This window comes from Leuresthes tenuis, unplaced genomic scaffold, assembly GCF_036924035.1.
Source record: "Leuresthes tenuis unplaced genomic scaffold, fLeuTen1.0.hap1 SCAF_22, whole genome shotgun sequence".
Lineage (NCBI taxonomy): Eukaryota > Metazoa > Chordata > Actinopteri > Atheriniformes > Atherinopsidae > Leuresthes > Leuresthes tenuis.
The window spans coordinates 7,666,028-7,692,889 of NW_027325376.1; the positions used below are offsets into that span (position 1 = coordinate 7,666,028).

Here is a 26,862-nt window from a genome sequence, read left to right on the forward strand (position 1 = left end):
AATTCACAGCTGCGTGCGTTAAAGCAGACTGCAAGAAAGCTGGAGAGACAGTGGCGTTCCTCTAATTTAGAAGAGTCTCAATTAGTCTGAAAAGATCGTTTAATAACGTATAAGAAAGCCCTTCGAAAAGCTAGAACTGCTTATTATTCATCATTGATAGAAGAGAATAAGAATAATACCAGGTTTCTTTTCAGCACTGTTGCCAGGCTGACAAAGAGTCCGAGCTCTGTTGAGCCATGTATTCCTTTAATTCTCAGCAGTGATGATTTCATGAGATTCTTTATCAATAAAATTGTTTCTATCAGAGAGAAGATTAATGGAATCCTTACCAGTATTATCACTGATGTATCATCAAGTAGAGCAGCTTTAGAAGTATCTTTAGAACCTGATTTGTATTTAGACGGCTTCTGCCCAGTTGATCTCTCTGAGCTAACAACATGGCCCCCACAGAGGCCTGATCTCAACATCATCAAGTCTGTCTGGCATCACATGAAAGACATTAACCCTCATGACGGAAATACAAGATGGGGGAGTGAGCTACCTCACCATGGGAAAGTTCGGTTACCTTGATGCTTGTATCAATGGCGACTGACAAAATATACTCAAAGATACTGATCTTGTTCATCTACAATCCATTCTGTATCTGTTGATTGTGTCGCACATTAACCATGAGAAAGAAAACTGAAAAACAGTCACTTCAACTTCTACTAACCCTTGTACTGCTGAATTATCAAGCGCATGACAGTTTCGATTGGCTGATAGTGGAATGCATTTCATACTTGAAAAGTTTTGAGTGATGCTTTGGAACAAAAAAAATGATTTTCTCATGATCATCTTTTGTTTCGATTGCCAAGAAAAATGAATTCTTTCTGTTCTAAAAATAATTTGTGCTAGGATCACAACAGTCATGATGCCAATGACTGGTAATACCCTCATCCACTTGTTTGCTTTCCCGCACAGCTACAATGCAGGTTGCACTTCTGACCTCTGGGCAGCATTAGCTGCAATCTTTTTAAAAGCACCTTTTAACAGGAAACTGATTCAATATATTTTTTGCGGAGAAGACAAGATGCATATTTAAATTATTTAATCAAGACATCTGGTATTTCTTTAACAGAAAATTTTTTTTAAAACCAGACAATGTCTTTTTTGACCAAATTGCTGTACAAAAAAATACAGAACAATAACAATGGTAAAACAAAAGTTTGGGGAAGCAAAAGAAATAATCAAAATACAGTAAATAAAAGAAGAAATAGATAAAAGAAAAATAGCAGGAAGTTGCTGGTGATGTTAGGAAAAAAGTCAGCCTTTGAAGGTGAGCTGAAGGACATCTGACTGCAACCTTTGCCCAATTCAACAACTTATTTTTGCTTGAAACTTCATTACCGATTAGATTTGGATATTTAAATCTCCATGGTTAGGTTTACATATCAAAAGCTAATTGTCTAGGGTTAGAAAAACATCATGGCTTACGTTGAAATTGACACTCAGATACAGAAATAGACGCACTTCATTTTCTGGCTCAAACTTTTAATGTCTAATTCAACTTTGTGAAATAGCTCATTTTAATCACTATATCTTGTTCAAAGTTTGTCAAAGTAAACCAGACATAGCCATCTCTAATTGTTTAGGTATGACAGCTTAATGCAAAATGTGTGAATATATGTCATATTTTTAAAAAGAAGCAACACAATCATTGGATTTTAAAAAAAAATGTATTTACCTGAGGAAATTAATACATTTCAATAGTTTTTTTCCCCGTTTTCGTTACTAAGGTACAAGATCCATGATGCTTTCCTTTGGTAAATGCAACCTGGTAATTAAAATTAATTCTATATTTCATTTCATGACCTGGGTCAACTATGTATGTGGGTGTTCCGATATCTGCAAGACTTGAACAGCCACTTGTTGGCTTTGTAGCTGGCTAATCAGGTCCCGCATGCCCAGTGTGACAATGACAATTGTCGCGCATTTAATTCTCATAGGGACACAAAAAGAGAAGGAACTTTTTGCTTTCTTGTAAGTGTCAGTTTGTAACAAATCAGCCTGCATCTCACTTCTCAAAACCACATTCCCATTTACAGCATTCAGAAGGTGAGATAGAGCTTTATCTTTTTAATCCACCATGAAGACGCCATGTCTGTCACAAACCACAGGACACAGATGCAGGGTCGTTTCAGAGCAAGAGTGTTTATTTAGAATAAACAAGTCAAGGATCTCCAGACAGAGCAAAACAAGGGGCTATGAAATACTAATACACTATCCTCAATAATTAGGTTTGAGGCGAGTGTAGCTATAAAACTTAATCAAAATCAAACTCACTCCACTCCAGGAGGAAAAACTATAAAAGATTATCTTTAAACTTCGTGCAGTCTTCTAAAGAGGTGAAACAAAAAAGTCACTCTCCTTCTAATGGAGGCTCTATGAAATTACAAATAATTAAACGCAACCACTCCTTTACCGGAAGTGCTATGAAACATTTAACAAGAACAAAAACCACTCCTTAACGATAACAAAACAAAACTCCTTAACAAAACAGGCTATGAAAACTTACTGTGAACTAAACTAAAGCTATGGAATGAATTACAAATTAAAAGAGGTCTGAAGGAGGATCGCTCAACTTCAGGTTCAAGGAAATCACGACTTTGGAACACTTGGAATGGCTAGAATGACGAACTCTCTACAGATTGTTGCGACACACTGGCACCAGACAAGGGAGACGCAGACTATTTGAGCGCATGAGGAGCCAAGGGGAACAGGTGGAAACACTTTGGGAATCAGAGAAGACAATCAAACACTTCACACAAGATGAAGGGCAAGGTACCAGAAACAAGAGGAGCAGTTAGTGTTTCAAAATAAAACAGAAAATGTCGCCTTTTTCAGTCGTTAAAGTTTATCACTGGATTTTTACCAGAGGGTGCTTGCTAACTTTACAGCAGGGATGTCCACATCCGGTCCTCAAGGGCCGCTGTCCAGCAGGTTTTAGATGTTTCCCTACTTCAGCACACCTGATTCAGATCTATGCATCATTAGCAGGCTTGTACAGAACTGAATCAGGTGTGTTGGAGCAGGGAAACATCTAAAACCTGCAGGGTAGCGGCCCTCGAGGACCGACTTTGGACATCCCTGCTTTACAGGATACAGTGCTATGAGCTAAATAGCTGACAAATCTGCTTTTGGGGTTCTATTGGGCTTCATTTGTGTATGCTATGTATTAAAAACTTAATTTTGATTCCTGAGCAGAGGTGAGACTTCAGGTATGGTTTCAGTGCTGGTTAACTATTTCACAATCAGGAATTAGCAACCAGGAAGTCAGCAAAGATAATGCAGTGACCACCAGGTTACATCTTGGGAAACTAGGTTCAAAGGAATTTTGGTGCAGCAAAAGGGTACACAGATATACATGTGTTCACAGAAGCATTGCTTCAATTTTCCCGTTGTTTTACTCACATGTAAGTCACCACAATGACAACAGAAGATGTAAACCAAAAGATCCCGTGTGGAACATTATGCTTGCGCTTAATGAAATTCTTGCTTAATGATGAAAGAGTGGTTTTGTACTTTGGTCCTCCTTGTTCATAAGTAACTTGCCTTTGCTAACAACGTAAGTCTCTCAGAGTCTTAGCTGCGGGGACGGACAAGGTTTTGTATACTTGTCCTGACAAAACGGCCACATATTTAAAGTGATAGTTTGGGTTTTTGGAGTTGTGTGACGTACTAATGAGCACTTAGACAAAAGATGAGCGAATTTTCAAAATCTAAAACAACGTAAACCTGAAAAATGTCATAGCAGTTCAACATGTCACTATTTATTCAGACGGTTGTTTACTTTGCCACTAACTGAACATCCGTGTTGCACACTCTGCCTAAAGTGTGCAATATCAACCTCTTCCTCACTTCCACCCATAGTGTTGTCTTTATTTTCTTTATTGCATCCACGAAATAAGTTTTTGTTCTGAACAAAGTCACCATCAGACATAAAGTCCCTCAACTTTATGTCTGATGGTGACTATGTCTTTTTTCTTTTTTTCAACTTATTTACTCAGGAGGAAGTGCATTTGGAGGCACAGGAGTGGCACAGGAGTGTATATAACAAAGGTTTGTGCATAACTTTGACTTTGACTTTGATTTGTGTTCTTTAAAATGAGTCAGAGGTACATAGTTTCACGGTCCAAACCCTTCTTTGGTATTGCTTTAAAGCTACATTTTTATCAAAGTATGTCATCGCAGCATTTTTATTAATTCTGACTTCAGTTTGTATTAGACGAGATGACAAAGCCCTTCGGCATCCAAAACGAAGATACAAAACCTTTGTTTTCTTTTTTTTATTGCTGGACAAGTGTCATTTTAATTTTAATTAGTATTGTTTCTTTGAGTAGTATTTAATGAGTATTGTACAAATCCCTCATTTTCTGCCTTTTCTGGGGAAAGTCAGCAGTGCAGGGCTGTGCAACAGTTTTAGTCCAGACTCACAACTTACAGGTCAACCATCCTGTTCACTGCAACCATAATTATTGCAAGTATGTGACTGATACCTTAAACATTTTTTTATCTTATCTCTTCATTTGAAATACCAGCAAAGCTGAAGAAGTATGTGCGTGATCACCTCTCACGAAGGTGCTTGTTTTGCCTGCTGACGCAAATTTTGATGACAATGATCCACCCACTTGATGCAAAACACCATGCGGGTGGGATTAGGATAATGATGTTGTAAATGATTTGCATTTGATCGAGGAAATAACACAATTCTTGTTGTTTGAAATGTGAACAGGTGATATAATTAAACTTAATCATTTGACTCTGTTTTTGTCGTCAAAGGGACGACGGCTGTGAGTTTTGCGCTCAGGCTTCAAAAAGCACCCACAGCCTGGATGATTCAAGCAGGAGAGAAGCCAATTCAATAAGCTGACACACTGTTTAACAAGCTAATGTCTAAAAAAGTGAGCAAGGAAGGACTTAAAAAACAGAGAAGGCCATGCGAGTATGGGATGTATAAGGAAGAAAACACAATACGTAATTTCTGCAGGAGCTTATTTTTTTAGAATTAATTTATGTTCATAACCTGTTGTAGTTATGTTCTCTTTTTGTCATCTTTGTACTTTTTTTTTTTTTATTCTTTAACTTGGAAGTCAGTGTTTGATAAAACACTTCCTGTCCTCGGACTGCCTTTCATTAGACTCCTGATCAGTTCAAAGAAGTAACTTCAACAGACAGATTGAGCGGGCAGATTGAATGTCATGCTGAGATAACAGGCTTTGTAATTTCTCATAACCGGTAATCATTGCACAAGAACTCTTTCATCAAGCTTTGTCAGTGTAACAACAGAATGTTATGCTCTCTTTATCAGTTGTTGAGAGGTCATCATTCTCAAGAATTATAACTCACTCACTCTGGTGTAGTTTCTTTGTAATGCATTGTCTACTTAGAATAAAATCTTGTTGAATGTTACAGTTCTACATAGTTTCATTTACACAAAATGGCAGCAACTTTGAAGATGCAAACAATTTGTAGCTATAAAGCAAAGACTTCACCCCCCCCCCCCCCCCCCCCCCCCCACACACACACACACACACACACACACACACACACACACACACACGCACACACCACCCCCTTAACAAAAGAGGAATGGGCAAAAATCATTTGCTGTTCATTTGAGCTACAACATATCTCTGCACACTTTAGAATTCACCCAGGGGCAAACCCGAGTGACACAGAGCCATCAGATGCCAGGTATGGTCATATCACCACACTGCCTCTCTGTGGTTTACAAATGGAGTTGCATGTTTTCAGATTCTGAACAAGTTCTTTTTGAATTTGTTGTGCCCATTGATCTAAGATATAATTGTTCACAGAATACAAAGCCCGTATCGCTTTTTAAGACGTTTTTGTTTGTTCCCTCTGTTTTTGCTCTTTGGAGTATTCTCTTTCTGTAAAACTTGTATAACGATATGTCCACTACCTGGAGAGATTCCTTGTTTTTAATAATTCATCACTGTTGTCCTTTTATAGACATTCAGGCTTTTTTAAGTTGCTGACATTACCAGCCTTTTTTTTATTTTTTACCAAATGAATGTGGTCTTGTTTTTGCAGCCTCACAATGGCATGTTTATCTTGCATTGATACTTCCTTTGACTGCATTTTTCCAAAGGCAGATGGCGCTCTTAGAATCAACTGCAGATCATTCACCAGTTTAAAACTGCTTTAAAGATAACTATCAAACTACTTTTTAGCCTTTAGATGAGAGTGTTTTAGATATCAAAAAGCTAACAATCCATATGGATGTGTATAACTTGAAATTAAAGCTGAAAGTGTACCTTTAAAACATCTTATTTATCATATAACTGTGGCTCAAATATGTTCTGGTAAACAGCTAAAATAACACACGTTATTCAGTTTCCAAATACCTCCAAACCTTCACATATGTTGTATGTTTGACTGTTGCCACTACTTTTGCTGAGACATACTCAGACATATTAAATCCTTGAACAGAGAACTTCTACCATAACCTGTTCTTTGTCTCCATCTTGTGGCAGGTGTGGAATATGTTGCTTCACTTGCCGTGAGACGACATCCTTGAGCTGGCACATACAGAGCAATGATGTAGAAGCCCCTTATCAGTTATTTTTCTCGATTTGTGGCGACAGGTTTGAGAAAAAAGGATTCAGTTGTTGCCCATAAGGCCGAGAGCCACCCTTAGCCTTAGCAGCTAATTGGTAGTCTGTAATAAGAGGTTCCACCCCGGTCCTCCAGGAAATCCCATTGGTCACCCAGCCTGAGCTGCCTGCTGTTCGCCAAGAGATTTTGACAGAGGTCAATGATATGCTGTCTCTGCTGCAGAGGGTGGTTCTCCTGTTTACTCCACAGACCAAGTTATCTGAAGAACAGATATTCCAGTTGCCCATATATCAGTTGCTGAAGTGTCACACCGCACCTCACCAAAGCTTCTCCACATAACATCCGGCCTCATCCATGCAACCCATGGTCTCCTATAGCTCCCTCTTCCCCCTGAGCTCTGTCACCAACCCTGGCTTCCAAAACGTTTCTGAGCCCCTCGCAGGCTGGGTATTCTGGGATGGAGGCAGAGGAGATGCCACAGAAACTTGGGGAAGGTGAGCTGTGGACAGAGTGGTGGTGAGCGAGAATGCAGGGGAAGAAAAATGAGGGCACTGTTTAGGGGCAGGAGGGAGAGAGACAGATTGTGGTATGATGTGCTAAGGAAGGCACATAAAGTAGTCTGATAAATAAACGAGAGCCTTTTTAAAGAAGATCAAATTCATACAACGGAACATATATAATGATGAAATAATGAAAAATTTTAAGAAAATTTAAGTGACATAATTGCACAAAGTATCCAGCTTCAGATATAACTTAAGGACAGCATTTTATGCATTTGTAGTCTGCTGTACAGTCCCATTCACACGCTGCACTTCTTTGTTTACACAGTTCTTTTAACCTATTTATTGCTTTTTTCCCTTCTCTATTACACACACACACACTGATGAACGCATCATGGGCAAGGTGGAGCTGAACATCTTTTCTATCAACCACATTTATGTATGTGGACTTGGGAAGCCAAGGATCAAACCACCTACCTTCTGCTCAGCAGATGACAGCTGTCCTTTCTGATTAACAGTCGCCCCTAATGTCATGCATATCTGTAGCAGGACTTTAAAATATACTAGTTTCACAGTAACTTCTGTTGTCAAAAATTAAACTGGACAGAGGCCAATACTAACCTTTTCCTCAATACTAACCTTTTTAACACACGTCTCGATCATTATCCTACAAGGTGATACCACAACTAGATTATCCTAAACCTCCTTTTAACTTTAACTTAGAAGCTCAACTAAATACTGATACAGATAAATCTGATACAGAGAACACGTCCAAAATATAGTTGTGGAGGGTTGGATGTGCCACATAGTGACGTATTGTAGTGCGTCCCCCACTAAAACGCCCCTGTGGCTTGCGGAACCAATTAAAACCCCTCTCTTTGCTCATGCCAACCTGAACACCGACACAAACACGCGCGGCCGACGCTCGCTCCCAGGACCTCCAGTTCGCGTTTAGTCCACAAAGGTCTCCAGAAAACATACCGCGTTTGTTAGGAAACGGGGGGAAAAGCGTTGTTTCTGTGTCAGTATTTACAAGGCTGGGAGAGGAGGAGGGGGGTACTCTGCTTGGCGTACACAGCTCGCTGCTAACCCACCTTTATATCCTGGGCTGACTGCAAATGGCAGAGCAGGAGGAGCAGCCGTTAACCGCGGCGGACGAACCGGTGCCGGGCCCGTCGCGGACCGGGAGAGCGGTGTCTCTAGCCCGGCTACTTCACCATGAATGTGTCGATCTGCTGCGGCTATACGTAAGTTAGCCGTTCATACCCACGTCGTCTTTACCTTCTAGTCAGACGGTGTGACACGCTCCCCTTCCCGTTATTTGTGGCTTGCTTTAATGTGAGCGTGTTAATGTGCTGAGGCAGCTAGCTACCTCTCACATCTGAGTTTGGTGGGATTTTACTGTGGACAGATTCACAAGCGTGCACTTGAGTGTTCTTGTAAGGGATGCTGTGGCGCAGAGCTTAATCACATTAAGATGCCTCCTCCACTCATTTCCCTTGGGTGCCTAATGGATAGTGGGTTTTTTTTTTTTTTGCTGTCCTGTTTGTGTGCTTCAATGTCTCTTTAAAAACCTTTTGATTGATCGATATGATCAGCATTGTTGTCAGATTTTGGCTGATCTAAAATAAGATAAATGGGACAAATGCAGCATCAGTGACATTCTTGCACTTTTCATCAAGTACACAAAGATCTACCCCCTCCTTCCCCTCTCATCCTTATTAATCTCTGGGCTCTTTCAGAAAGAGAGGGAGACCTTCTTGATGGGCCACACCCCAGACGATGGACGCATAGTGTCCCTGTCCCCAGAGGCGGAGGAGCCCAGCACGGAGGAGCAGGTGCAGCTGCTGCACTCAGCTCTGCGGCAGTGCCTGGGACTGCTCCACTGTGTCATCCTGAAGGAAGAGGAGGAATGGGGCAAGATTGAGGGCGACTACGAGACCATGAAGAAGAATGTCCGAGTGCGGCTGGAGCACTTGCTGCACAGCACCAAAGCTCTCGTGGAGACAGAGGACACAACCCTTGAGGTCACCCCAGATCATCAGTGTAACGAGGTTAAGAACTTGTTACGGTTCATTCCTATCCATTCATATGATTAAAAGAACCCTCTATTCGTCTGGCATCCTTGAAATCTAATAAGAGTAGTCAAGCCATAAGAAAACCAGTTGCACTGGCATTTTATACACCTTTATATCCTTTTAAAATGACGTAACTTTCTAAGAAACCTTAATGAATTCCATAAAAGTGACAGTTTTGCTGGAAACAGCTCATTCTGTGTATTATCCGTATTTATACAAATAATATCTTTTTAAATTATTAGTTTTAATCACGCTAAACAAAATATTGCATAGTCACGATTCGAAGTAATAATTGGAAACTGCCTGAAGAGAAGAAAACCTTTTACAACTACATTGGAAGCCACTTGCATTTATTCTAATGTCAAAACAGGATGCATCTGTATCCAAGTCTGCACAAACATGTTGCACAATAAGACACCACCAGGTACACTCCAGCTCTTAGCTTTCTATTATGTCTCAATAATGTAACTGTGACACAGATTCTTTTCATTAATATTTTGTCTTAAAGCTAAAACCTGTTGTACTCGAACAACCCATTCAGGCAATGTAGCAGATGTTGGGGATTATTACCAAATATCAAGATTAGAGCTAGAAAGAGACGGGATATCTGTCTGGGATGTAAGTGGAGGCTGAAATTGAGCTAAAACTAGTGAATAATGGTCTTCTAACTGATCAGGTGGACATGAGTCCATAACCGGATCTGTATGCTGACCACTCTACTCAGCTGTTTCTTATGTACTGTGTGTGCATGTTGACAGACATTTGACCTGATCTTGCTCTCTTCTGTGTAGGAAACTGATGGCGGCGGGGGAGTATTTGGCCTCAAAATGTGGACCTACCGGGTGCTGCTAGAGCTGATCCACTGGGCTGACCATGCAGCCCAGACCCTCCACGTCTTACACACAGAGAGAGAAGGAACAGAGGAGATCTAAGTCCCTTGATGTAGCTTCAGTAACATCTGTGAACGAACTCGTTCAACACTAACAACCAGCTTTATGTATTCCAAATTGAAAATGTAAACTGATGTGACCTGTACTCTGTGAACAGTCTAGGGGGAAAGTGCACTGCTTAACTGAAACTTCGACTAATCCACTTTATCAAAGCCAATTAGACAGCTTTTCCCAGACATTGGTATTTCCACAGTAAGTGCTAGATGGACCTCTAGTTTCCCAGTGTTTGGCATTTCCTGGTGCAGGTTGGTTTGCCGTATGCTGTGCCAGAGTTAGACTTTCTTTTTACAGTATGCTGTGTAAAATATTTTTATTTAAACATATTTCCTCTGATGACTAAATCTGCTGTTGATAACACTCCAAAATCGACTAACTGCTAGAATATAGCCAATAATATATGACTGATAAACTGTGACTGATATGCAGTTGAATGTGTAGCCATTTACTATTTTTAACAGGTCTTTGAGCTTTAAATGAATTACATTATTAACATATTTAACCTTAAATGATTGAAAATCAGATTTGGTGTCATGTACTGGATGCTTGTCATGTGTATGGTTTGGCACAATCTGTGATAAAGTGTCATGTTCTGCTGCTCTGTTCACCAAGTTCTCTCCTGATGTTATACTTGAATGTGCTGCTGCACTGTCCACTTGTTTAAACTGTTACACCAATTGGTTTTCTGCTGTCTGCCTCTTTGGAAGCCGGAAATTGTGAACTACAATATTAGACTGTTATTTTACAGTAGGGCTATACTGTTTGTAGCCAGAAGTACCAAACACTCTGTACCACAACGACTTCACTGTAGCCTTTCAAAGCATCCACCCTTTTAAGTGAATGAGGTATGATTTCCAGACCTGCCATGGTGACTTTCTGAACGCCATTCTTTCTTTATTTCTGTGAAGATTAACTGAATGTGCATTGAAGATTAAAAAAACATTATCTTCATCCCTGCGTTCTGTTCTGGTTAAACTTTGTTTTTTTGTCCTTTGTTCAAGGGTTCACATTCCTTGGCTCCGTATATGTGAAAATAATCACAGCAGAATCTACTTATTTATCTATTTTGTCAGTAACTCCTTATCTAAAGGAAGTCCTTTCCAAATAGCTTCCTGGGAAGTTTCCTGGAAAGAGAGAGAGATACAAAAGATTGGCAGGTGTCAAGTTAGTGTCAGCTTTTAGCATGTAAATAAGAAATTTGTCAGTAAGCAAACTGGCTTTTACATTGTTCTGTTTTGACAACATACGATTAACATAGGAAATAATTGAATGGAATTTACCAAGTAAGGTTAAAGATAATTATGGGTTTTTTCAAATAACTGGGGGGGGTCCCCCTCCTTCAAGCTCGAGTCCTCTGGGGGCCAGTATCTTAGCTGTTCCCAGAACTGCGCTCGTCTGGAGGGAGCTCTCTGATGACGTTCCCAGGATTTGCCGGAGCCATTCTCCCAGTATTGGGGTCACGGCCCAGAGTGCTCTGATTACCACTGCTTCCTTCTTCTTGATGTTGCTGTGATCCGGAATTGCTACATCTATCACTACTGCCTTCTTCTGCCTGCAGTTTTTTTTTTTACCACCACAGTCCGGTTGGTTAAATCAACACCTGTTTGTCAGTCTGGGTTTGGACGTCCCACAGGATCTTGGCTCTGTCATTCTTCACTAGCTTTGGAGGTATTTCCCACTTTGACTTTGGATATTCCAGTCCTTACCCATCTCAGATGTTCCTGTACACTATTCCTGCCACTTAGTTCTGGTATTCCATGTATTCTGTACCTGCCTGCTACTTACACCTCACAACGATGTGCTGGACTGTGTCAGAGGCCTCTTTGCACAACCTGCACCTGGAGCCCTGTCTGGTGTGGTAGACCCTGGCCTCTATTACTCTTTTGTTCGGGGCCTGTTCTTGAGCTGCCATGATTAGTGCCTCTGTACTGTTCTTCAGATCAGCCTTGTCTTGCCACTGATAGGGCTTCTCGATATCAGCCACTTATTCAATCTGTCAGTGGTACATGCCGTGCACAGGCTTATCCTTCCATGATAGTTCCTCCTCTTTCCCCTCCCCTCGCTGCCTGAGACATTCACTCATCAGATCATCACTGGGAGCATCTTCCTGATGTATTCCTGGATATTTGTTGTTTCATCCTGAATAGTGGCTCTGAAGCTCACAAGCCCCCGGCTGCCTCTTTTTACTTAGTGTACCATCTCAGGGTGCTGAACTTGGTGTGAAACCCTCGATACATTGTGAGGAGGTTTCTTGTCTTGATATCCATGGCTTCTATCTCATCCCTTGGTCAGGTTATTATACCAGAGGGGTATCTGATGACTGGCGGGGCATGTGTTTTGAAGACTGGGACTTTGTCCTATTCAGCTGACACTTTAGCATCTGACTTACTGTTTGTAGGTACTTAGTTGTTTCTAAGTTCTTTGTGGCCTCCTCATGGTTTCCATTCGCCTGTTGAATCCCAATGTACTTGTAGTTGTACTTGTACGTCTACTATGGTGCCCCCTGGTTGTCAGTCGTGGCCACCTTGTCTCTCATTGATATCATTCAGTCGCATTTATCTTGTCCAAAAGACATCCCGATGTCCTTGCTGTAAAAACATTGTGTGTGACAGCAATGATTTGAAAGCACTGGTTTACCAGCGCAAAAAAAGACCACGCGCTCTGATTTAACCCAACAATGCAGTCTTTTCTGTCTGTACATCTGAATGATATGTTAACTCATCTAGTAATTTCATACTAATAGCTCCATATATTTTGAGGAGGTGGGTGCACCCCATTTTACCAGTAGAACCCCAAAAGATGTTGTGCACATGCGCGGTGTGCAATCTACCGGAGCACGAGAGGTAGGGAAGGCAGTCCTAATGGCGGAGAATGTACGGTCGCCTTTTGACTACCGGGAGCCACCGACCCTCGACAGCGACGGGGATGGGAGCAAGCCGCCACCGCCTCGGGGGTGAGTGAACGCGGCATGCCGCCGGTTTTACCGCCACGAGCCTTTGTTTTCACGGGGGATTTTGTGCGCAAAATGCCAGAGCCGATAGACGCACGCGCTGGGAGCGTGCATGTCCGTTTAGTTAACGTTGGGAGCCTGTGTTCCCGTGCATGATTTTTGGCGTTATGTTGCAGAAAGCAGAGAAAGGGAAGTCAATTTTGTTTGGTGGACGATTGCAGCTGCTGTAGCCCGTAAAGCTGCATCTTCTCCCTATCCAGCTCGCTTCACACTTAATCGCCAGCCTTTTATTTTTGATGTTTTGACGGCGCTGAAGTATCAGCTAGCTGCTGGAAGCTAACTGGCTAGCCGTGGTTTAGCATTAACGTTAGCATGCACCCTGCAGAAATCATCTGCTCTGTAACCCCACTGTTCATTAATCTTATGGGTGATTATATCAGATTTCTCGGTCCTTGTATCTCTCAACCTATCCTCCATTAACGCTATTCAGCTCTCAACACTTATTGGCTGCTCAGCTGGAGCGGATCAGGAGTCGTGGCTTGTTTTGGCGTTAAGTAAACAAAGTTGCTGACCACTACCAAAAAGCACCCGACCCAAAGTTGAGTGTCAGCAGGTTGAGAGAATGAGGCATGCTTTGTTGTGCTAATCGCCTTTTATAATTGCAGCGACACTCTCTTAGTGCTAGTGATGGGCGTGGGGCTATTTCTACTATCGCGTGGTTAATAGTCATAATAATGAGTAGCTGCAATCAGAGCATTCACTTGTGCAGCGTGTTTACAGTAGATGTGTGTTTTGTCACGGACCCATGATATCTCTTCTATTCTTGCACCCAAATATGTGACTCATTAGCTCTTAGTTTTCCGAGTAAACTGTAAGGATAATCTCAGCTGTGGTTGACATACAACTTATTCTATCAAATCAATGAAAAAGCCAAAGGTGACGATCAGGCCGTAATCACTGTGAAGTCAGTCATATGCATTTAAACAGCACTGCAGATTATTAGTTGGTAAACTGATTAGATTACCAACGAGATTTTTTTATTTTTTATTTTAATGACAAATCATTGGTGTCATGCCACACACCAGCTTGTGAAAGTTTGTATTTATTTTATATTGTGTCATAGTAATTGAGTATCATTGGGTTTTGGGCTCATAGTGGAACAAATTGAGGGTACCACAGGCTTATAAAGAAAAATATCAAGGTATTAGTCTACAGATTTTGTTGTATTATACATAAAATGGTTAATGTATCTATAAAATAATAGGCCACCTGGCTACTTTTTAACTAGTAGTTGCCTCCCTAAAGTTCTACCCCTAAGTTGCTTTGCCATGGTTTCTTACGCTCAGCTTATTTATTCTTTAGCCTTCTCTGTCTTTCAATATTTCCATTAAAAAAGGTCTGAAACACTGCTTTGTCTGACTGCGTCATAACCCTAAACAACGGTATTTTGTTTTTACAGCCGTGTGTGTGGGAGAAAAAGGAAGGGAACACCTGTTAAGGTGTGTGACCGAGCGTATGTAACAGAAGATGAGGAGGAGGAGAGTATGTCGGAGCACAGCTACAGCCCTGGTATATGTACCCACACTCGCAAGTGTAATTTGCCACCTGTTGTTGATGTATTTAATTTGTGCAGAAGTGTATTGTGTTGTACCCTCCATCTGTCAACCATAAGACTTGTTTTTGGTGTTAGGGAAGTTAAGTAGTGCTGGAATTAGACAGTTTGTTTCATTACCAGGTGATGGCCAGTACCCAGAGGGCACAGAAGACAGTCTCCCTCCACCTGGCAGTCCATACTACCTCCCTGATCCCACTCAGCTCTGGTAAGGTAGACCTTCTCTAAATGGCCCAGATGCTTCTTCGATGGGGGAACCATCTTGCTAAAGTCCCCTTATTTTTTCAAGCGTGCCAGAAATGGGGGAGGAGGGTGCAGGTGGTGTTAGAGGACCAGTGCTTTTCCACCCGCCACCCAATTGCCGGATTAGAGAAGTCCACTGCGGGACCCAGGTGCGGTTGGTTGTCATAGCAATCCGAGACATAGCAAAAGGGGAGGAGATCACAGTGGACTACAGCCTGACGGACTGGGGCGAGAATGCATTGGTGAGCTTTGATAGTAAATGAACTAAAGAAAACTACAGGTGGCAGTAGTTATTGTGCAATTATTTTCAGTCTTAATGAACCACATTAAAAAACTCAAAAATACCTCAATTTAAAGAATTATGACCTAAGAGTGGAGATGCTGAGAACCTTGGACAGGATGGGGAAGGACATAGAGACACAATAAAATATTTGTTTTTGTTTATTTGCCTTGATAAGAAACAACAGAAATATTTGCCTACCTTGTCCTTTTAACCTTTAATGTCATAAAAATGTTGATACTGTTCATGAAGGATAACTTTGAGCTGATGTGGTTTTCTTTCATTTTGAATACTTTGTGTAACCAGGAGGAAGAGCCTGGTCCCCACCCACTGTCCCTCTCTGTCTCTGATTACCTGACCCCCTCCTGGTCATTATCACCTTCATCCTCCCCACTCACCCACTCTGAGCCCAGTGACTCAGACCGAGAGGAAGACGAAGAGGAGGAAGATGACGACGACGACGATGATGAAGAAGAAGAAATCGAGGATATAAGGGGCCGAATGCTTCGCCGGCGCAAGAAGCGCAAAATAGCCACGGCAGTGAATTCAAAGAAGAAAAGCGTGCCCTCCTCCTCCAGGGGACCTGGGCGCCCCTGCTCCTCCTTTTCCTGCCCAGCACCCGTAGCACCCACAGCCAGATCCCAGTCCTCGGTCAACACACTGACACCGCCGACCACCAACATAAACAATAACATCAACATAAACATCGGCAGCTCCAGCAGCGCCGCGGTTAGCCGGCGTCAGCACTGCCCTTACTGCGGCCGCCACTATCGCTCCTTAGCACGCCACCTGGAGAAGTATCACGCTAACCAGCCAGACGTCAGAACAGCCATGGAGCTGGCACACCTCCACACACACAGCTCCTCAAATGGCAGTGCCTCGCACCCCCACCCCTCTTCATCCTCCACCTCTGCTACTCACAGCCATTCCTTTGCTGTCCCTCAGCCCTCTGCCTCTAACTCCACTCCACCCTCCCTCTTCTCCAGGGAGAGGGAATCGCCAGCCACCCGCTTGGGCTCAGGCAGTGTCTCGTTCTCCCTGTCGCTTTCACCGCCTTCTTCAGCTCAGCCTGCTGCCGCAAAGAAGGGGGCTAACTTGCCCCTGCCTGCTGCAAAACTCTCCACACCCCCCATGGTGTCCAGAGTAAAGAGTCCGTCACCGCCTCCCCCGTCGACTCCCAGAAGAGGTCGGAGGATGAAGAGAGAAAAGCAGGAGGAGCAGCAGAAGGTGGAGATGGAGAGCTCAAGAAATCAAGAAGAACTGCTGCCACCTCCTACACCAGAGCCAGATATTGATCCAGATGAAGATCTGGAGCTGAGTGGAGACGGGGAAGACGACGCACCAGAGGAGAAGAATGGAGAAGTAGTAAGGTGTGGTCGGATTATTTTCATTTATTTGCAAAGCTGTGCCTGACGCACTTTTTCAAGGCTCATTACCCATGAAACATTAGATGTTTTTATTAAAGGTGTTTGTTCTCTCTGTCTTTCATTTCTAGCACACACAGACAACACATGTCTCCGCTCCTGTCGTCCCTGTCTTGCTTGGTCCTCTATCTCCGTCACCAGCAACACTCCTCTTTCCTCTCTTTAACTCGTTCTCCTCACTCTGCTGAGGCCTGGCGCCTGCTGTGCCACTCCAGCCTTTCCCTGCTCATCCTCTACAATCGACATCGGGAATGTGAAGTGGCAAAGCTCACTATCCAGGACTACCGCAACCGTGTCACTCCGCAACCCAACACCCCTTCTGGCATGGAAGCCCTCCTGTCCCCCTTTGAGCGTCAGGTCCTCTGTCATCTCCCTCGGGCGAGTGTCTTGGGCAAGCGTGGTCGCATCCAGCCACTTATTCTCCCGCCACACTGTGAGTCCTGCCTGGACCTGCTTCTTCGAACCAGCCCCAATGTGGGTGTGGACCCTGAGAGCCCCTACGTCTTCTCCCGGCCCTACCACTCTCCTGCCACCCCTCTGCGTGGCACAGACCTGCTGAGAAACCTGGCTCGAGCCAGTGGCGCCAAGAACCCCGGAGCTATGACGGCAACACGAGTTCGCCGGCAGGTAGCCATCCTTACCCAACTGCTGCTGTTAGAGGAGGGTGAGGGTGGAGCTGTCAAGCGGCTAGAGGACTTCCTGGAGCACGAATATCACGTGACCCAGAACTGCTCCTCGATCATACGAGATCCAGCGCTGATGGGTCGTGTAGGGCGTGTCGTTCTTTATGGAGAAAGGGAGGGAGTGCTTTTCAGGGGGATGAGCCTGCAGGACATCTGCCTCGAGTTAGATGGTAAGCAGTTGCATCAAGCATTTTCCTTCTCTTTGGGTTCAGAAGTAAATGGTGAGGCCTTTTCTTTTGTATTGCAATTTCCAGCACTGTTATCATTGTCCATTTTCAGCCATTTCAATCATAGTTTTATGACACAGAGGTCGTGCCAAACTTTTTTTGTCAAAACATTTTTAGGTGAGCTTTTTGTTGACATAAGAGAGCTGATGAGGGATGAAAAGGGATTTCTTTGTTTGTCTGTGCAGAAATCTTTTGGCTTTCTTTTTGTGTGTCTGTGAATGTTTTAGGAAACCTGCTCAATTGCCAAAAGTTGAAGGGAAACTCCCGTATTTTTGAGCTTTGGAAGGATTTTCCCATGCAGTGGATTCAAAGTGATTAATGAGCGTGTGATTAAATTTCTCTGTAAAGTGAGATTACTACCTGCATAACAGCAACCAGGCAGCGCTGTAATGTAACTCAAGGGGCAAAGTTGTTTTTGCAGTTATCCTGCCATTCTTTCCAGTTTTGTGATGCCAACAAATTACCTTTTAGATGATAAAATAATTGCCACTATGCTCTTGGAACAGCATGTTTCTTCAGGAAATGGTGCTGTGGTGTTTAATTTTATTCGCTTCTTGAATGGCATTTGTCACCCCAGTCAAAATGATGATGGTGTCAGTGAAAGCAGTTTCTTAAATTTGGAAATGTGCAATCTTTTTGAAATCTGTTAGATGGCAGTAATTCTGTTTACCTTATTCATATTGAACCATTCACGTTCATTATATCTGAGGGCACTTGACAGAGAAAAGTAACTAAGTTCAATAAAGTCCAATTTAATCCAGCTGTTTTTATATAATGCCAGTTTATAGAGGTAGCCAACTAAGGAAACCAACAGATCATATTACTTTGTGTCCACTTTGTGTCATTTCTCCACTTTTCCCCAGTTTTCTTTACTTTCACTCATGTTTACACTGTTGTTTTACTGTTGCAACTCACCTCCCATAAAATTTATATATATATATATATATATATATATATATATGATATCATTTCTTAGATACACCAAAAACTTGACCCGAGCTTCCTGTGTCGACTTGTTTCCAGTGTTTATGCTCAACTAAACTGCACATCTGCATTTTTGTTAGAGGAGGTTTTTTTTCATTATTGGACAATATAACTTCTGTACTGTGTCAGTACTGTACTTTATGCAAATCACAGCACACTTGATCAAAATGATCGCTAATTCAAGACAGTCTAAGCCCCAAAAATGTTGATTTAGATTTTCCATTTTATTCTTCGTGTACAGTGATGTCTGGCAACTCAGCAGATTCGTTTTCAGAAGATTCTGAGCCAGAAGAAGACAAAGATGAAGTTAAGGAGAAGACGGAGGTGACGGCAAAGAAGAAAGGACCCGGCCGACCCCCACGGAAGAAGAGAGCACCCATGCCTTCACCCCCTATCAGCCCACAGATAGCTAATGACCACAAGAGGAGATGCGTTCCTCCCAAATCAGGTACCGGTTTGTCAGCAATAAGCTGACGGGATGTACATTTATATTAATTTGACGCTGTTTGTTTCTGTTGCACTCATTTAAACCTTCTAACACTTTCCACAGGAAAGCGGGGTGTGCTGAAGCGTCCCTGGTCGGAGGCGGAGCGCGTAGCGGTCGAGACTCACCTGAACAGAAACCTCATGGAACTGCGTGTCCCTGCGAAGGCAGACTGCGAGCGCTGTCTGGAACTCTGCCCCCTGCTGGTGAGCAACCAGCGAGACTGGAGAGCTATCAAGTTTTACGTTCACAACCGCATCCAGCTGCTGAAGAAGCAGGGAAGGAGGGAGAGCGCCGCTGCAGTCAGTTAGAGCAATGTCGCGAAAAAGGGACATATACCATGATATGTTATCCACCAGCAGTCACTATGTGGAGAAAAAAACTCTGGGTCAAGGTGGGGTGTCGCTTTCATTTTTCTGTCATGGATGCAGCGCCTGATGTTAAGATGCATTTCAGGTGTCATCACCCCGGTCATAAGGGAGTAGTGTAATAAAAGTGACTAAGCTAAGAGGACTGATGGGTTTAGGATAATGTGTGCTCAGTGTTGCCGTTACCCCGTGTCAGTTTTGAGTTGCATTTGGACAAAATGTATCTTTATGTGTGAGGTCAGACAGTGAATCGCTTTTTCATTTTAAAAGAAATCTTTTTTTATATGTCATGTTAACTGAAAGTGAAGGGCAAATGTGAGATAATGGGGGCAACAAGCACCAAACCAACAAGCATCTGTGGAGGGATGCACGCTTTAAACCAACAGGGCATACCACAGCAAACAGTCCCTGAATGGGTATTTGCTTTTCCTGAAGGCTGTTGACCAAACATGAATGTGTAAAGCTTTGGGAGAAGAAACCTAATGGTTGTGATCAATAAAAGTCCCCACAGTAAGACAGCAGGTCTTGTGGACTCATATGAACCTGTATAGTTTGTGTTTAATGCTCACATTGTGCTCCCAACTGATGAGTGTATTAAAGTGTTCTTCAGTGTCTCAGATCATGATGCACCTGTTAAGTGTTTTTTGCATACCTCTATTCCACGATCATAGACTAGTATGTATCAAGGCACGCCTACTTGAATTTACTGAGTATAAAAATTTTTAAAAATAATGTATTTCACAATCAACATATGGTCTTATTCGCAATGTAAATACTTCCTAATCTATGAAAGTATTAGTAAGTTGTTGTGTTTTGGTGTACATACTGTAAATACTACCTGTACTTATTAAAATGTATGACATTTTGCTGTGTTTTCTTAAACTGGATTGTGAATTTTACATTGTGAAAACGGTGACATGAAGAAAATAGATTCCATCCTAATCTTTTTTTTTTTTGCCTTTTATTCAAAAAGTCAAACACAATAAAAACGCACGTTCACCATAATCTGAGCAGTCGATTATGAATACAATACGAAGGAATATGAGACAGAAACTGCTCCTCACCCTTTCATTCAGTGATATTTGTCAGATAACATCCATTTTTACATTTAAAATTAGTAAAGATCCCAATTACAATCGTAATCATTTTTTAACAGCTCATGAAGATAGTCCTATCTAGAAGGCTACCAAGTCTTCAACAAGTCACCTGAATTACATTTAGCAAGCCTAAGATAACTTTTTTATGGTACACTTGAGCTAGTTTAAGCTAGACAAGCACAGGTGTGTTTCATTACAAAAAAAAAACAGTTCAATTGCTGAAGCTTCAAGTGCTTATCCTGATATAAAAGGTAAGTTCAAGATGTTTTACATATATGTTATCCCAAAGTCATTACAATCAAAATGAGTTCCTTTAAACAAACGATTTTGAGGATTTTTTTCTTTTGCCTTTATATTTTTATATATATATTTTTGAATATAGACTTTTGATCCTGAAAAAATGCAGTGACAACTTCTGCCTATTACACACTACACCAGATGAGCTTCCCTTGAAATACTTGAGTATTTTTAATAAAAATGAGAATTGTAGCACCATCACCTCACAGCAAGAGGGTTCCGGGTTCGATCCCGCCTGGGGCCTTTCTGTGTGGAGTTTGCATGTTCTCCTTGTGTATGTGTGGGTTCTCTCCGGGTACTCCGGCTTCCTCCCACCGTCCAAAAACATGCATGTCAGGTTAATTGGTGACTCTAAATTGTCCTTAGGAGGGAGTGTGAGCGTGTTTGGTTGTTTGTCTCTATGTGGCCCTGTGATGGACTGGCGACCTGTCCAGGGTGTACCCCGCCTTTCGCCCGATGACTGCTGGGATAGGCTCCAGCACCCCACCCCCCCCCCCACCCCCCCCCCCCCCCCCCCCCCGCGCGACCCGACTGCCTGATTGACGGTATAGAAAATGGATGGACGGATAATTGTAGCTGCAATACTATCTGCCAGAGGAGAACTTAAATCAAGCTGACTTGCGATTTCATAGTGAGACGAAGTCACAAGAACATTCAGGCTTTGTTGCATTACACATAATCAGTACAGGCATGAAATTGTACATCGTAGGGTAAAGTAATTCACAAAAAAAATCAAAATAATATATTCATAAAAATTGCCTTTGCAGTAACTGCTACAGTAGTTTCGTTTGCTGACGGTATCATAAAGACAACAACGTACAGGTGTTCTGCTATTTCTCAGATAGCAAAGTTTACCCAACAAGAACAATACACTGAGCAAAGGAATATACTCCAAGAAAAACTATGACTTTCCAAGATTAAAGTCAATAATATATGAGGAAAAAAAACTTTTTTAAAGTGGTCATTATACTTATCCAAATAGGCATTTCTGATCTTTTTTGGCAAAGGAAGCACATCGCTCCGTTCTGCAGTTCTTTCACCACTGCTTGCCTTGTCTTATGCCTGCAGCAAATAACATAATCAAATTATACTTCATAAATGGATTAGGCAGAAAGGAAGTGCTTGTGGTTTAAACAACAGAACACATCTATCACTTAAGCACCCAGAGTTATTAACTCCACATTGGTACTGACAGAGAGGACTTTTTTCCATTTAGAGAAAGGACGTTAATATAACACGAGAAATAAGAAAGTTGTTATTGTGTTAGCCCGACCAAAACTGGACTTTTAAAACGCATAAACTGAAATTATGAAAGGGAGCTTCTCAAAATCAGGCCAACACACCCAGATAATGTGGCCATGGGCTGAATCACTTCTGCAAGTATAAACTCAGTGTAACTTAAATGAGCCAATGCACTCTGCCCATGGCCAAAAGCTTTTTGAAGAACAGAAGAGTGAAAGTGTATATCAATACAGCAGAATTCCAAATAAGGCTGCTCTCATTCACATATTTTTCTGTTTCTGTTGTCAGACAGCTAAACGTCTCAGTAATTGTGCAGGAAAATCACTCCATCAGGAATACGTGTCAACCCCCAGAATGTTGCTCTGCTCAAATAAAATCCTCACTGCCTCATCTGCCAAAATCACCTGTGGAGTGAACTGAGCTGTGCTCATATGTGCAACGAAAAGTTAGAAACGAAACAATATCTTTAAAGTTTTCTCACATAGGTCACAGCATTGCACTGACAGACATACCTTGGACAATAAGTCGATTGCCAAACTGAGGTATTTGGAAAAATCAGGGGTTACTCAAAGTAAGTAGTCCATTTAGCAAAAACTGGAATTCTAATTGCTGTGAGAGGGGTCGGACAGACCATTAAAGTCATCCTACATTAACTGGAGCAGTAGAAGTTGCGGCTGAAGAACTCTGGAACAGCTTGGGCATCAGCTTATGCTGATGCCTAAAGAGTAATTAACAAACCATCTACAAGAATAGTTCTGTATTCTGTAGCACACATTTGAGTAGATTTGATGATGCAATGTTGTGGAGCTTCTCCTGGTAAAGGTTTAATAAATACAACAAAGTGGTATGAAGAAAGAGGACAATCTGCCTAAAAAGTCTACAAAGACTTAAACACTGGAGTACTTTGTGCATCCACAAGGACACTAAGTTCCATGCAGTTTTAATTCAATTTCATCTACCCTCACATTTTCTGTGACAGCTCTGTCACAGACAGAAATGGGTTCTGAACTGAAAAACCCAGTGAACGCACATCCAATGGGCCTAAACAGAATGAGTCATCCAAGCACACCACAAAGTAGCAATAATTACAATCCTGCATTTATAGTTTTCTAAGTGTTCTGTGGGCTTCTTCACCAAGGAGCGGAATTAAGCCTAATCTTAAGCTAATATATAAACTAAGCTACAATATCATATGATTTTTCTGGTCTCTGACATAGGTTTTTGGGTTTAAAATGAACTATTTCATTTTATTCGATTGAAAATGGATTTACAAATTTCAGGGAGGCTGCCCTTCCTTCTAATAAAGCCCAGTTCTGATCTGATTGGTCAGCCCCTGTGGCCTGATCAGACAAGGCAAAGATGGTGGCATCTGCATCAGATCTACTGAACTTTGAAAGTTCGACTTCATGGAGACTTTAACATATGGGTATAACTATTATTAATCTTTAGATTTCCTTAATTTTCATGAAAATAAAGTAAAGACAATTATTATACTTGGTTCAGTTGGATTTGTACACTATCGACCCTCAGCACAGGACAAAAGCCCACTGCTGAGATTCAAAACAGTGTTTTACTCATCAGCAGTTGTTACTTATGCTGTAGATTGAGAATTAGAGAGAATAGCATCTCTTCCCTCTAAATATTCAGCATTCTCCATGTTGCTAGACTGCTCTAACTTATGTATTATCTCCATAGGTGCAGTGTCACCTTTCCCAGGGTTGAAAAATGGAAACACTTCCACTGTAAATGAACCAATATAAGACCCAATCAGCCTATTCTTCTCTACATCGTAAAAGGATAGATTTCCTTTGTCACAATCCAAAAGCACGCCAACTGTTTTTGGTCTTGACTGAACAGGCAGGAATACGGTGGATTCAGTGATAAACTGTAAAGTATCTTCAGTGTTAGGAGAAGATGACAGGAACCAGAAATGATTGGCTGTCTTCTGAGATAATTTATATGCCTGAAGGTTTTGTGTTACACTTGTAACTCCAATCCACCAGGACTTTTTGTGGTCTACACAATCTTTCCCTAAAGAAACCTCCCAGTAGTGTTGTCCTTTGGAGAAACCTGGTGTTCCTCTGATTGCTGTGAGACACGTAACCCTTTCTCCGTCTGGAAAGACTTTACCGCTGGCGTCTCTCAGTATATTCTCTTTGATTGTGAGGAATTCATTGCTTGTGTCCTCCAATTTAATATTTTCTGTTGAAGATTGAAAATTAGATCAGAAAGAATTGCAAAAATCCTAACATAGAAAAAAGTAAGACAAGTGAAGTTCTCAATAAGTTAAATCATTACCATGAAACTGGCGAGCCGCTGATAAAGCTGTTGGCTGAAGCTCATCTGTAGGGAAGCAAGACAATAAATCTGTTTTTAATTGTAAAAATGTAGCCTTGATATTAAGAACAACAATGTGAGAAGGTAAATCTTACTTGGTAAAAGTGGTTCAGTCTCTGAAGAAAAAAAAAAGAAGTTTGTTAGTTATCATTAAGACTACAACCAGGGGCGTAGCACCAGATTCTGAGCCCTATGCACAAGTAGTGCCCAAATCACCTCAACTTTGGATGGAATTGCCTTTTTTTACAGTAGCCAAACATAGCTAAATATAATAGCTAAAATGATGTGCTTTCATTTTAAGCTCACCTTGTCCACAGTCCACAGCATCAGAGGATGGGGAGCCTGGAGAAGCCAAATAATAAATATTCGTAAAAAAATTTAATTAGTATACTATTGCAATGGTGTGGTAGGCTATGCAAAAAAAAAAAAAAAGACAGATGAGGCATCATGTTAGTTCTAATTTTGTGTTATGCAGGTTTTAGCACTGACAATCGCGGTGGTATTGAAGCGTTTTATAACCCCGGGAGTTAATTAGTGTGCTTTCGTTTGCTTTCATTTGCCCCGCCACATGGGGCCCTGGTAACTCAGTCCGCCTGACTACAACTATGACTAAAATGTGATCAGTATCAACAGCTGTGAACTTATCAGGGGAAAATATGAAATGTGGTACTGTCTCAAGTCCCAAAACATACGATAAACTTTCAATAAAAAAGTCATGTGTTCATTAAGAATTTGTGGTCTTTCTTACCCTTACTGCACTAAGTGGATATTTTAATATTTTTTAATTAAGTAAAATTTCAGGGATTTTTTCAGCCATCACCAAATCTATACATTTGGTTTTAACTTTCTGTCATCCATGGTCTCTGTTTAAGGATTTCACTAATTAGTTTAGACAATTTCCCAACATCAACTTTCTTTGCGGTAACATAAAAGAAACATTCAAAGGTTTGATTTCGCTCAGTGCTCATATTTACAGTGTGTCCAGACATATATATTGTCATCAATACCTTCTGATTTACATTAAACGTTTACCTCTCTTCCAGTACAAAGCTCCCAGCGCAGCCAATGCAATTATGAGGAGTATGCCGAAAGCCACCCATCCGCCCACAGAGGACTCTGACTCTAAAAGCAAGAATTCTTGTATTTTATCATGGTTTTAAGTGAAAAAAAAACAAGTCAAGAAAATACAACATTTGCACACTTTTCACCTTTTTCAGGAGGTTTTCCAATGTGCATTCTAGCCTCCATCGCCACAATATTAGGCAGACCTATTGAGCAGAACACATCAGAGGATCCTGGAGCAAGAAGCCAGCTGTGGACTGAATAAAGGCCAGAGGTGACCTTGCTGTGCACCACACTGTTACGGGTCAGATCTTGTGTCTGGTCTGACCACTGCAGCTCAGGCTGTGGATACCAGCCTTCAGATTCACAGCTCACATTCACCATGTTATTGTCTTTCCACGTGACAGACAGAAGAGGGGATTTTCCTGTCTCTGTGAAGGGATTGGAGAAGGAAGATGAACATTTGATTAAAAAGGTCAATTACTTGATTTATTTCATGTTGATTTCACCCTTGTGCTACTCACCTGTCACCTGGAGGTTCACAGTTGAACTGTCATATCCCTGGAAGCTGCTGACATAACAAGTGTAATCTCCTGCATCCTTAATCGTCACATCTTCCAGCTTCAGACTCACGTCGCCTGACTTCAGCCCGCCAGATGTTGTGTCCTTTAACCCAAACGAGACTCGGCCAACATATGCAGCTTCTTGGGATCCATTCTCAAACTTTTTTGCCTTGTACAGCATGACCGGGGTATCAAAGTGATCAGTGCCACGATACCAGCGTACTTCCAGATCCTCTGCACTTTGCGGTGGACTGAGCCAGCATGGTAGTGTGGTTGCATGGCCGCGTTGCACCGAAGGTGGAGCCCCAACCGAAACCGCAATGCTCTCTGAAACTGTAACATGTATGGTTGGTTAACTTAAACTTCTGGTGATTTGCTTTTTGTTCTTATTGTTGATTGCGTTAGAATAAGCGCTATTTAGTAGTCTTCTATCTGAAGACACACAGTATTGTGCTGAAGTCTTGAGCCACCTCTCATTTCCTTAAATGTAGCCGTTAAAACGGAAAATAGGTGCAACGATTTATTGAGAAATTAAATATTAATATCTGAAATGAGCACCCTTATACTTCAACACAGCCTGAACCCTCTTAGAGAAGCTTTCTTCTTATTTCTTTAAGTAGTGTTCAGGAATAGTTCTCCGGGCTTTTAGAAGGACATCCCAAAGCTCTTCTTTGGATGTTGGCTGCCTTTTGTTCCGTTCTCTGTCAGGATGATCCCACACTGCCTCAATAATGTTGACGTCCAAGGTCTAGGAAGGATTCATTCCTCCATAAGCCCTGTTGCCACTGATTTTCAGTCCACTTCTGGTGTCATTTGGCATAGCTCAGCCTTTTCTCCCCGTTTCCCTTCCTTCACTTTCAGATAAT

At 41.8% G+C, this 26,862-nt stretch overlaps 2 protein-coding genes across 2 annotated transcripts; one reads left to right on the forward strand and one right to left on the reverse strand.

Annotated features, from left to right (window-relative positions):
- The first annotated feature begins 12,968 nt into the window (after positions 1 to 12,968).
- LOC140281865 (uncharacterized) lies at positions 12,969 to 20,264 on the forward strand. Its single transcript, XM_072376369.1, has 8 exons — positions 12,969 to 13,096; positions 14,553 to 14,662; positions 14,829 to 14,913; positions 14,995 to 15,190; positions 15,535 to 16,598; positions 16,724 to 17,505; positions 18,788 to 18,994; positions 19,097 to 20,264. The coding sequence occupies exons 1-8, from the start codon at positions 13,005 to 13,007 to the stop codon at positions 19,339 to 19,341; spliced, it is 2,781 nt and encodes a 926-aa protein (XP_072232470.1). The 5' UTR covers positions 12,969 to 13,004; the 3' UTR covers positions 19,342 to 20,264.
- A 1,701-nt stretch (positions 20,265 to 21,965) lies between these two features.
- On the reverse strand, positions 21,966 to 26,516 carry LOC140282140 (butyrophilin subfamily 1 member A1-like). The gene is made up of 7 exons (XM_072376722.1): positions 25,958 to 26,516; positions 25,580 to 25,864; positions 25,404 to 25,487; positions 24,678 to 24,713; positions 24,467 to 24,487; positions 24,333 to 24,377; positions 21,966 to 24,236 (listed from the first exon to the last, which is right to left on the reverse strand). Exons 1-7 carry the CDS (start codon positions 26,175 to 26,177, stop codon positions 23,626 to 23,628), a joined length of 1,302 nt encoding a protein of 433 aa, XP_072232823.1. The 5' UTR covers positions 26,178 to 26,516; the 3' UTR covers positions 21,966 to 23,625.
- Positions 26,517 to 26,862: the final 346 nt, after the last annotated feature.

Excerpts from the sequence above, each read along its gene's own strand:
- LOC140281865 (XM_072376369.1), top strand. The coding sequence starts at position 13,005 with ATGGCGGAGAATGTACGGTCGCCTTTTGACTACCGGGAGCCACCGACC. Across the intron at positions 14,663-14,828 it reads GGAGCACAGCTACAGCCCTG|GTGATGGCCAGTACCCAGAG; the intron begins GTATATGTACCC and ends TTTCATTACCAG. Across the intron at positions 15,191-15,534 it reads ACTGGGGCGAGAATGCATTG|GAGGAAGAGCCTGGTCCCCA; the intron begins GTGAGCTTTGAT and ends TTGTGTAACCAG.
- LOC140282140 (XM_072376722.1), bottom strand. The coding sequence starts at position 26,177 with ATGCTGTACAAGGCAAAAAAGTTTGAGAATGGATCCCAAGAAGCTGCA. Across the intron at positions 25,488-25,579 it reads TGGAAAACCTCCTGAAAAAG|AGTCCTCTGTGGGCGGATGG; the intron begins GTGAAAAGTGTG and ends TTTTAGAGTCAG. Across the intron at positions 24,378-24,466 it reads GACTGAACCACTTTTACCAA|ATGAGCTTCAGCCAACAGCT; the intron begins GTAAGATTTACC and ends GCTTCCCTACAG.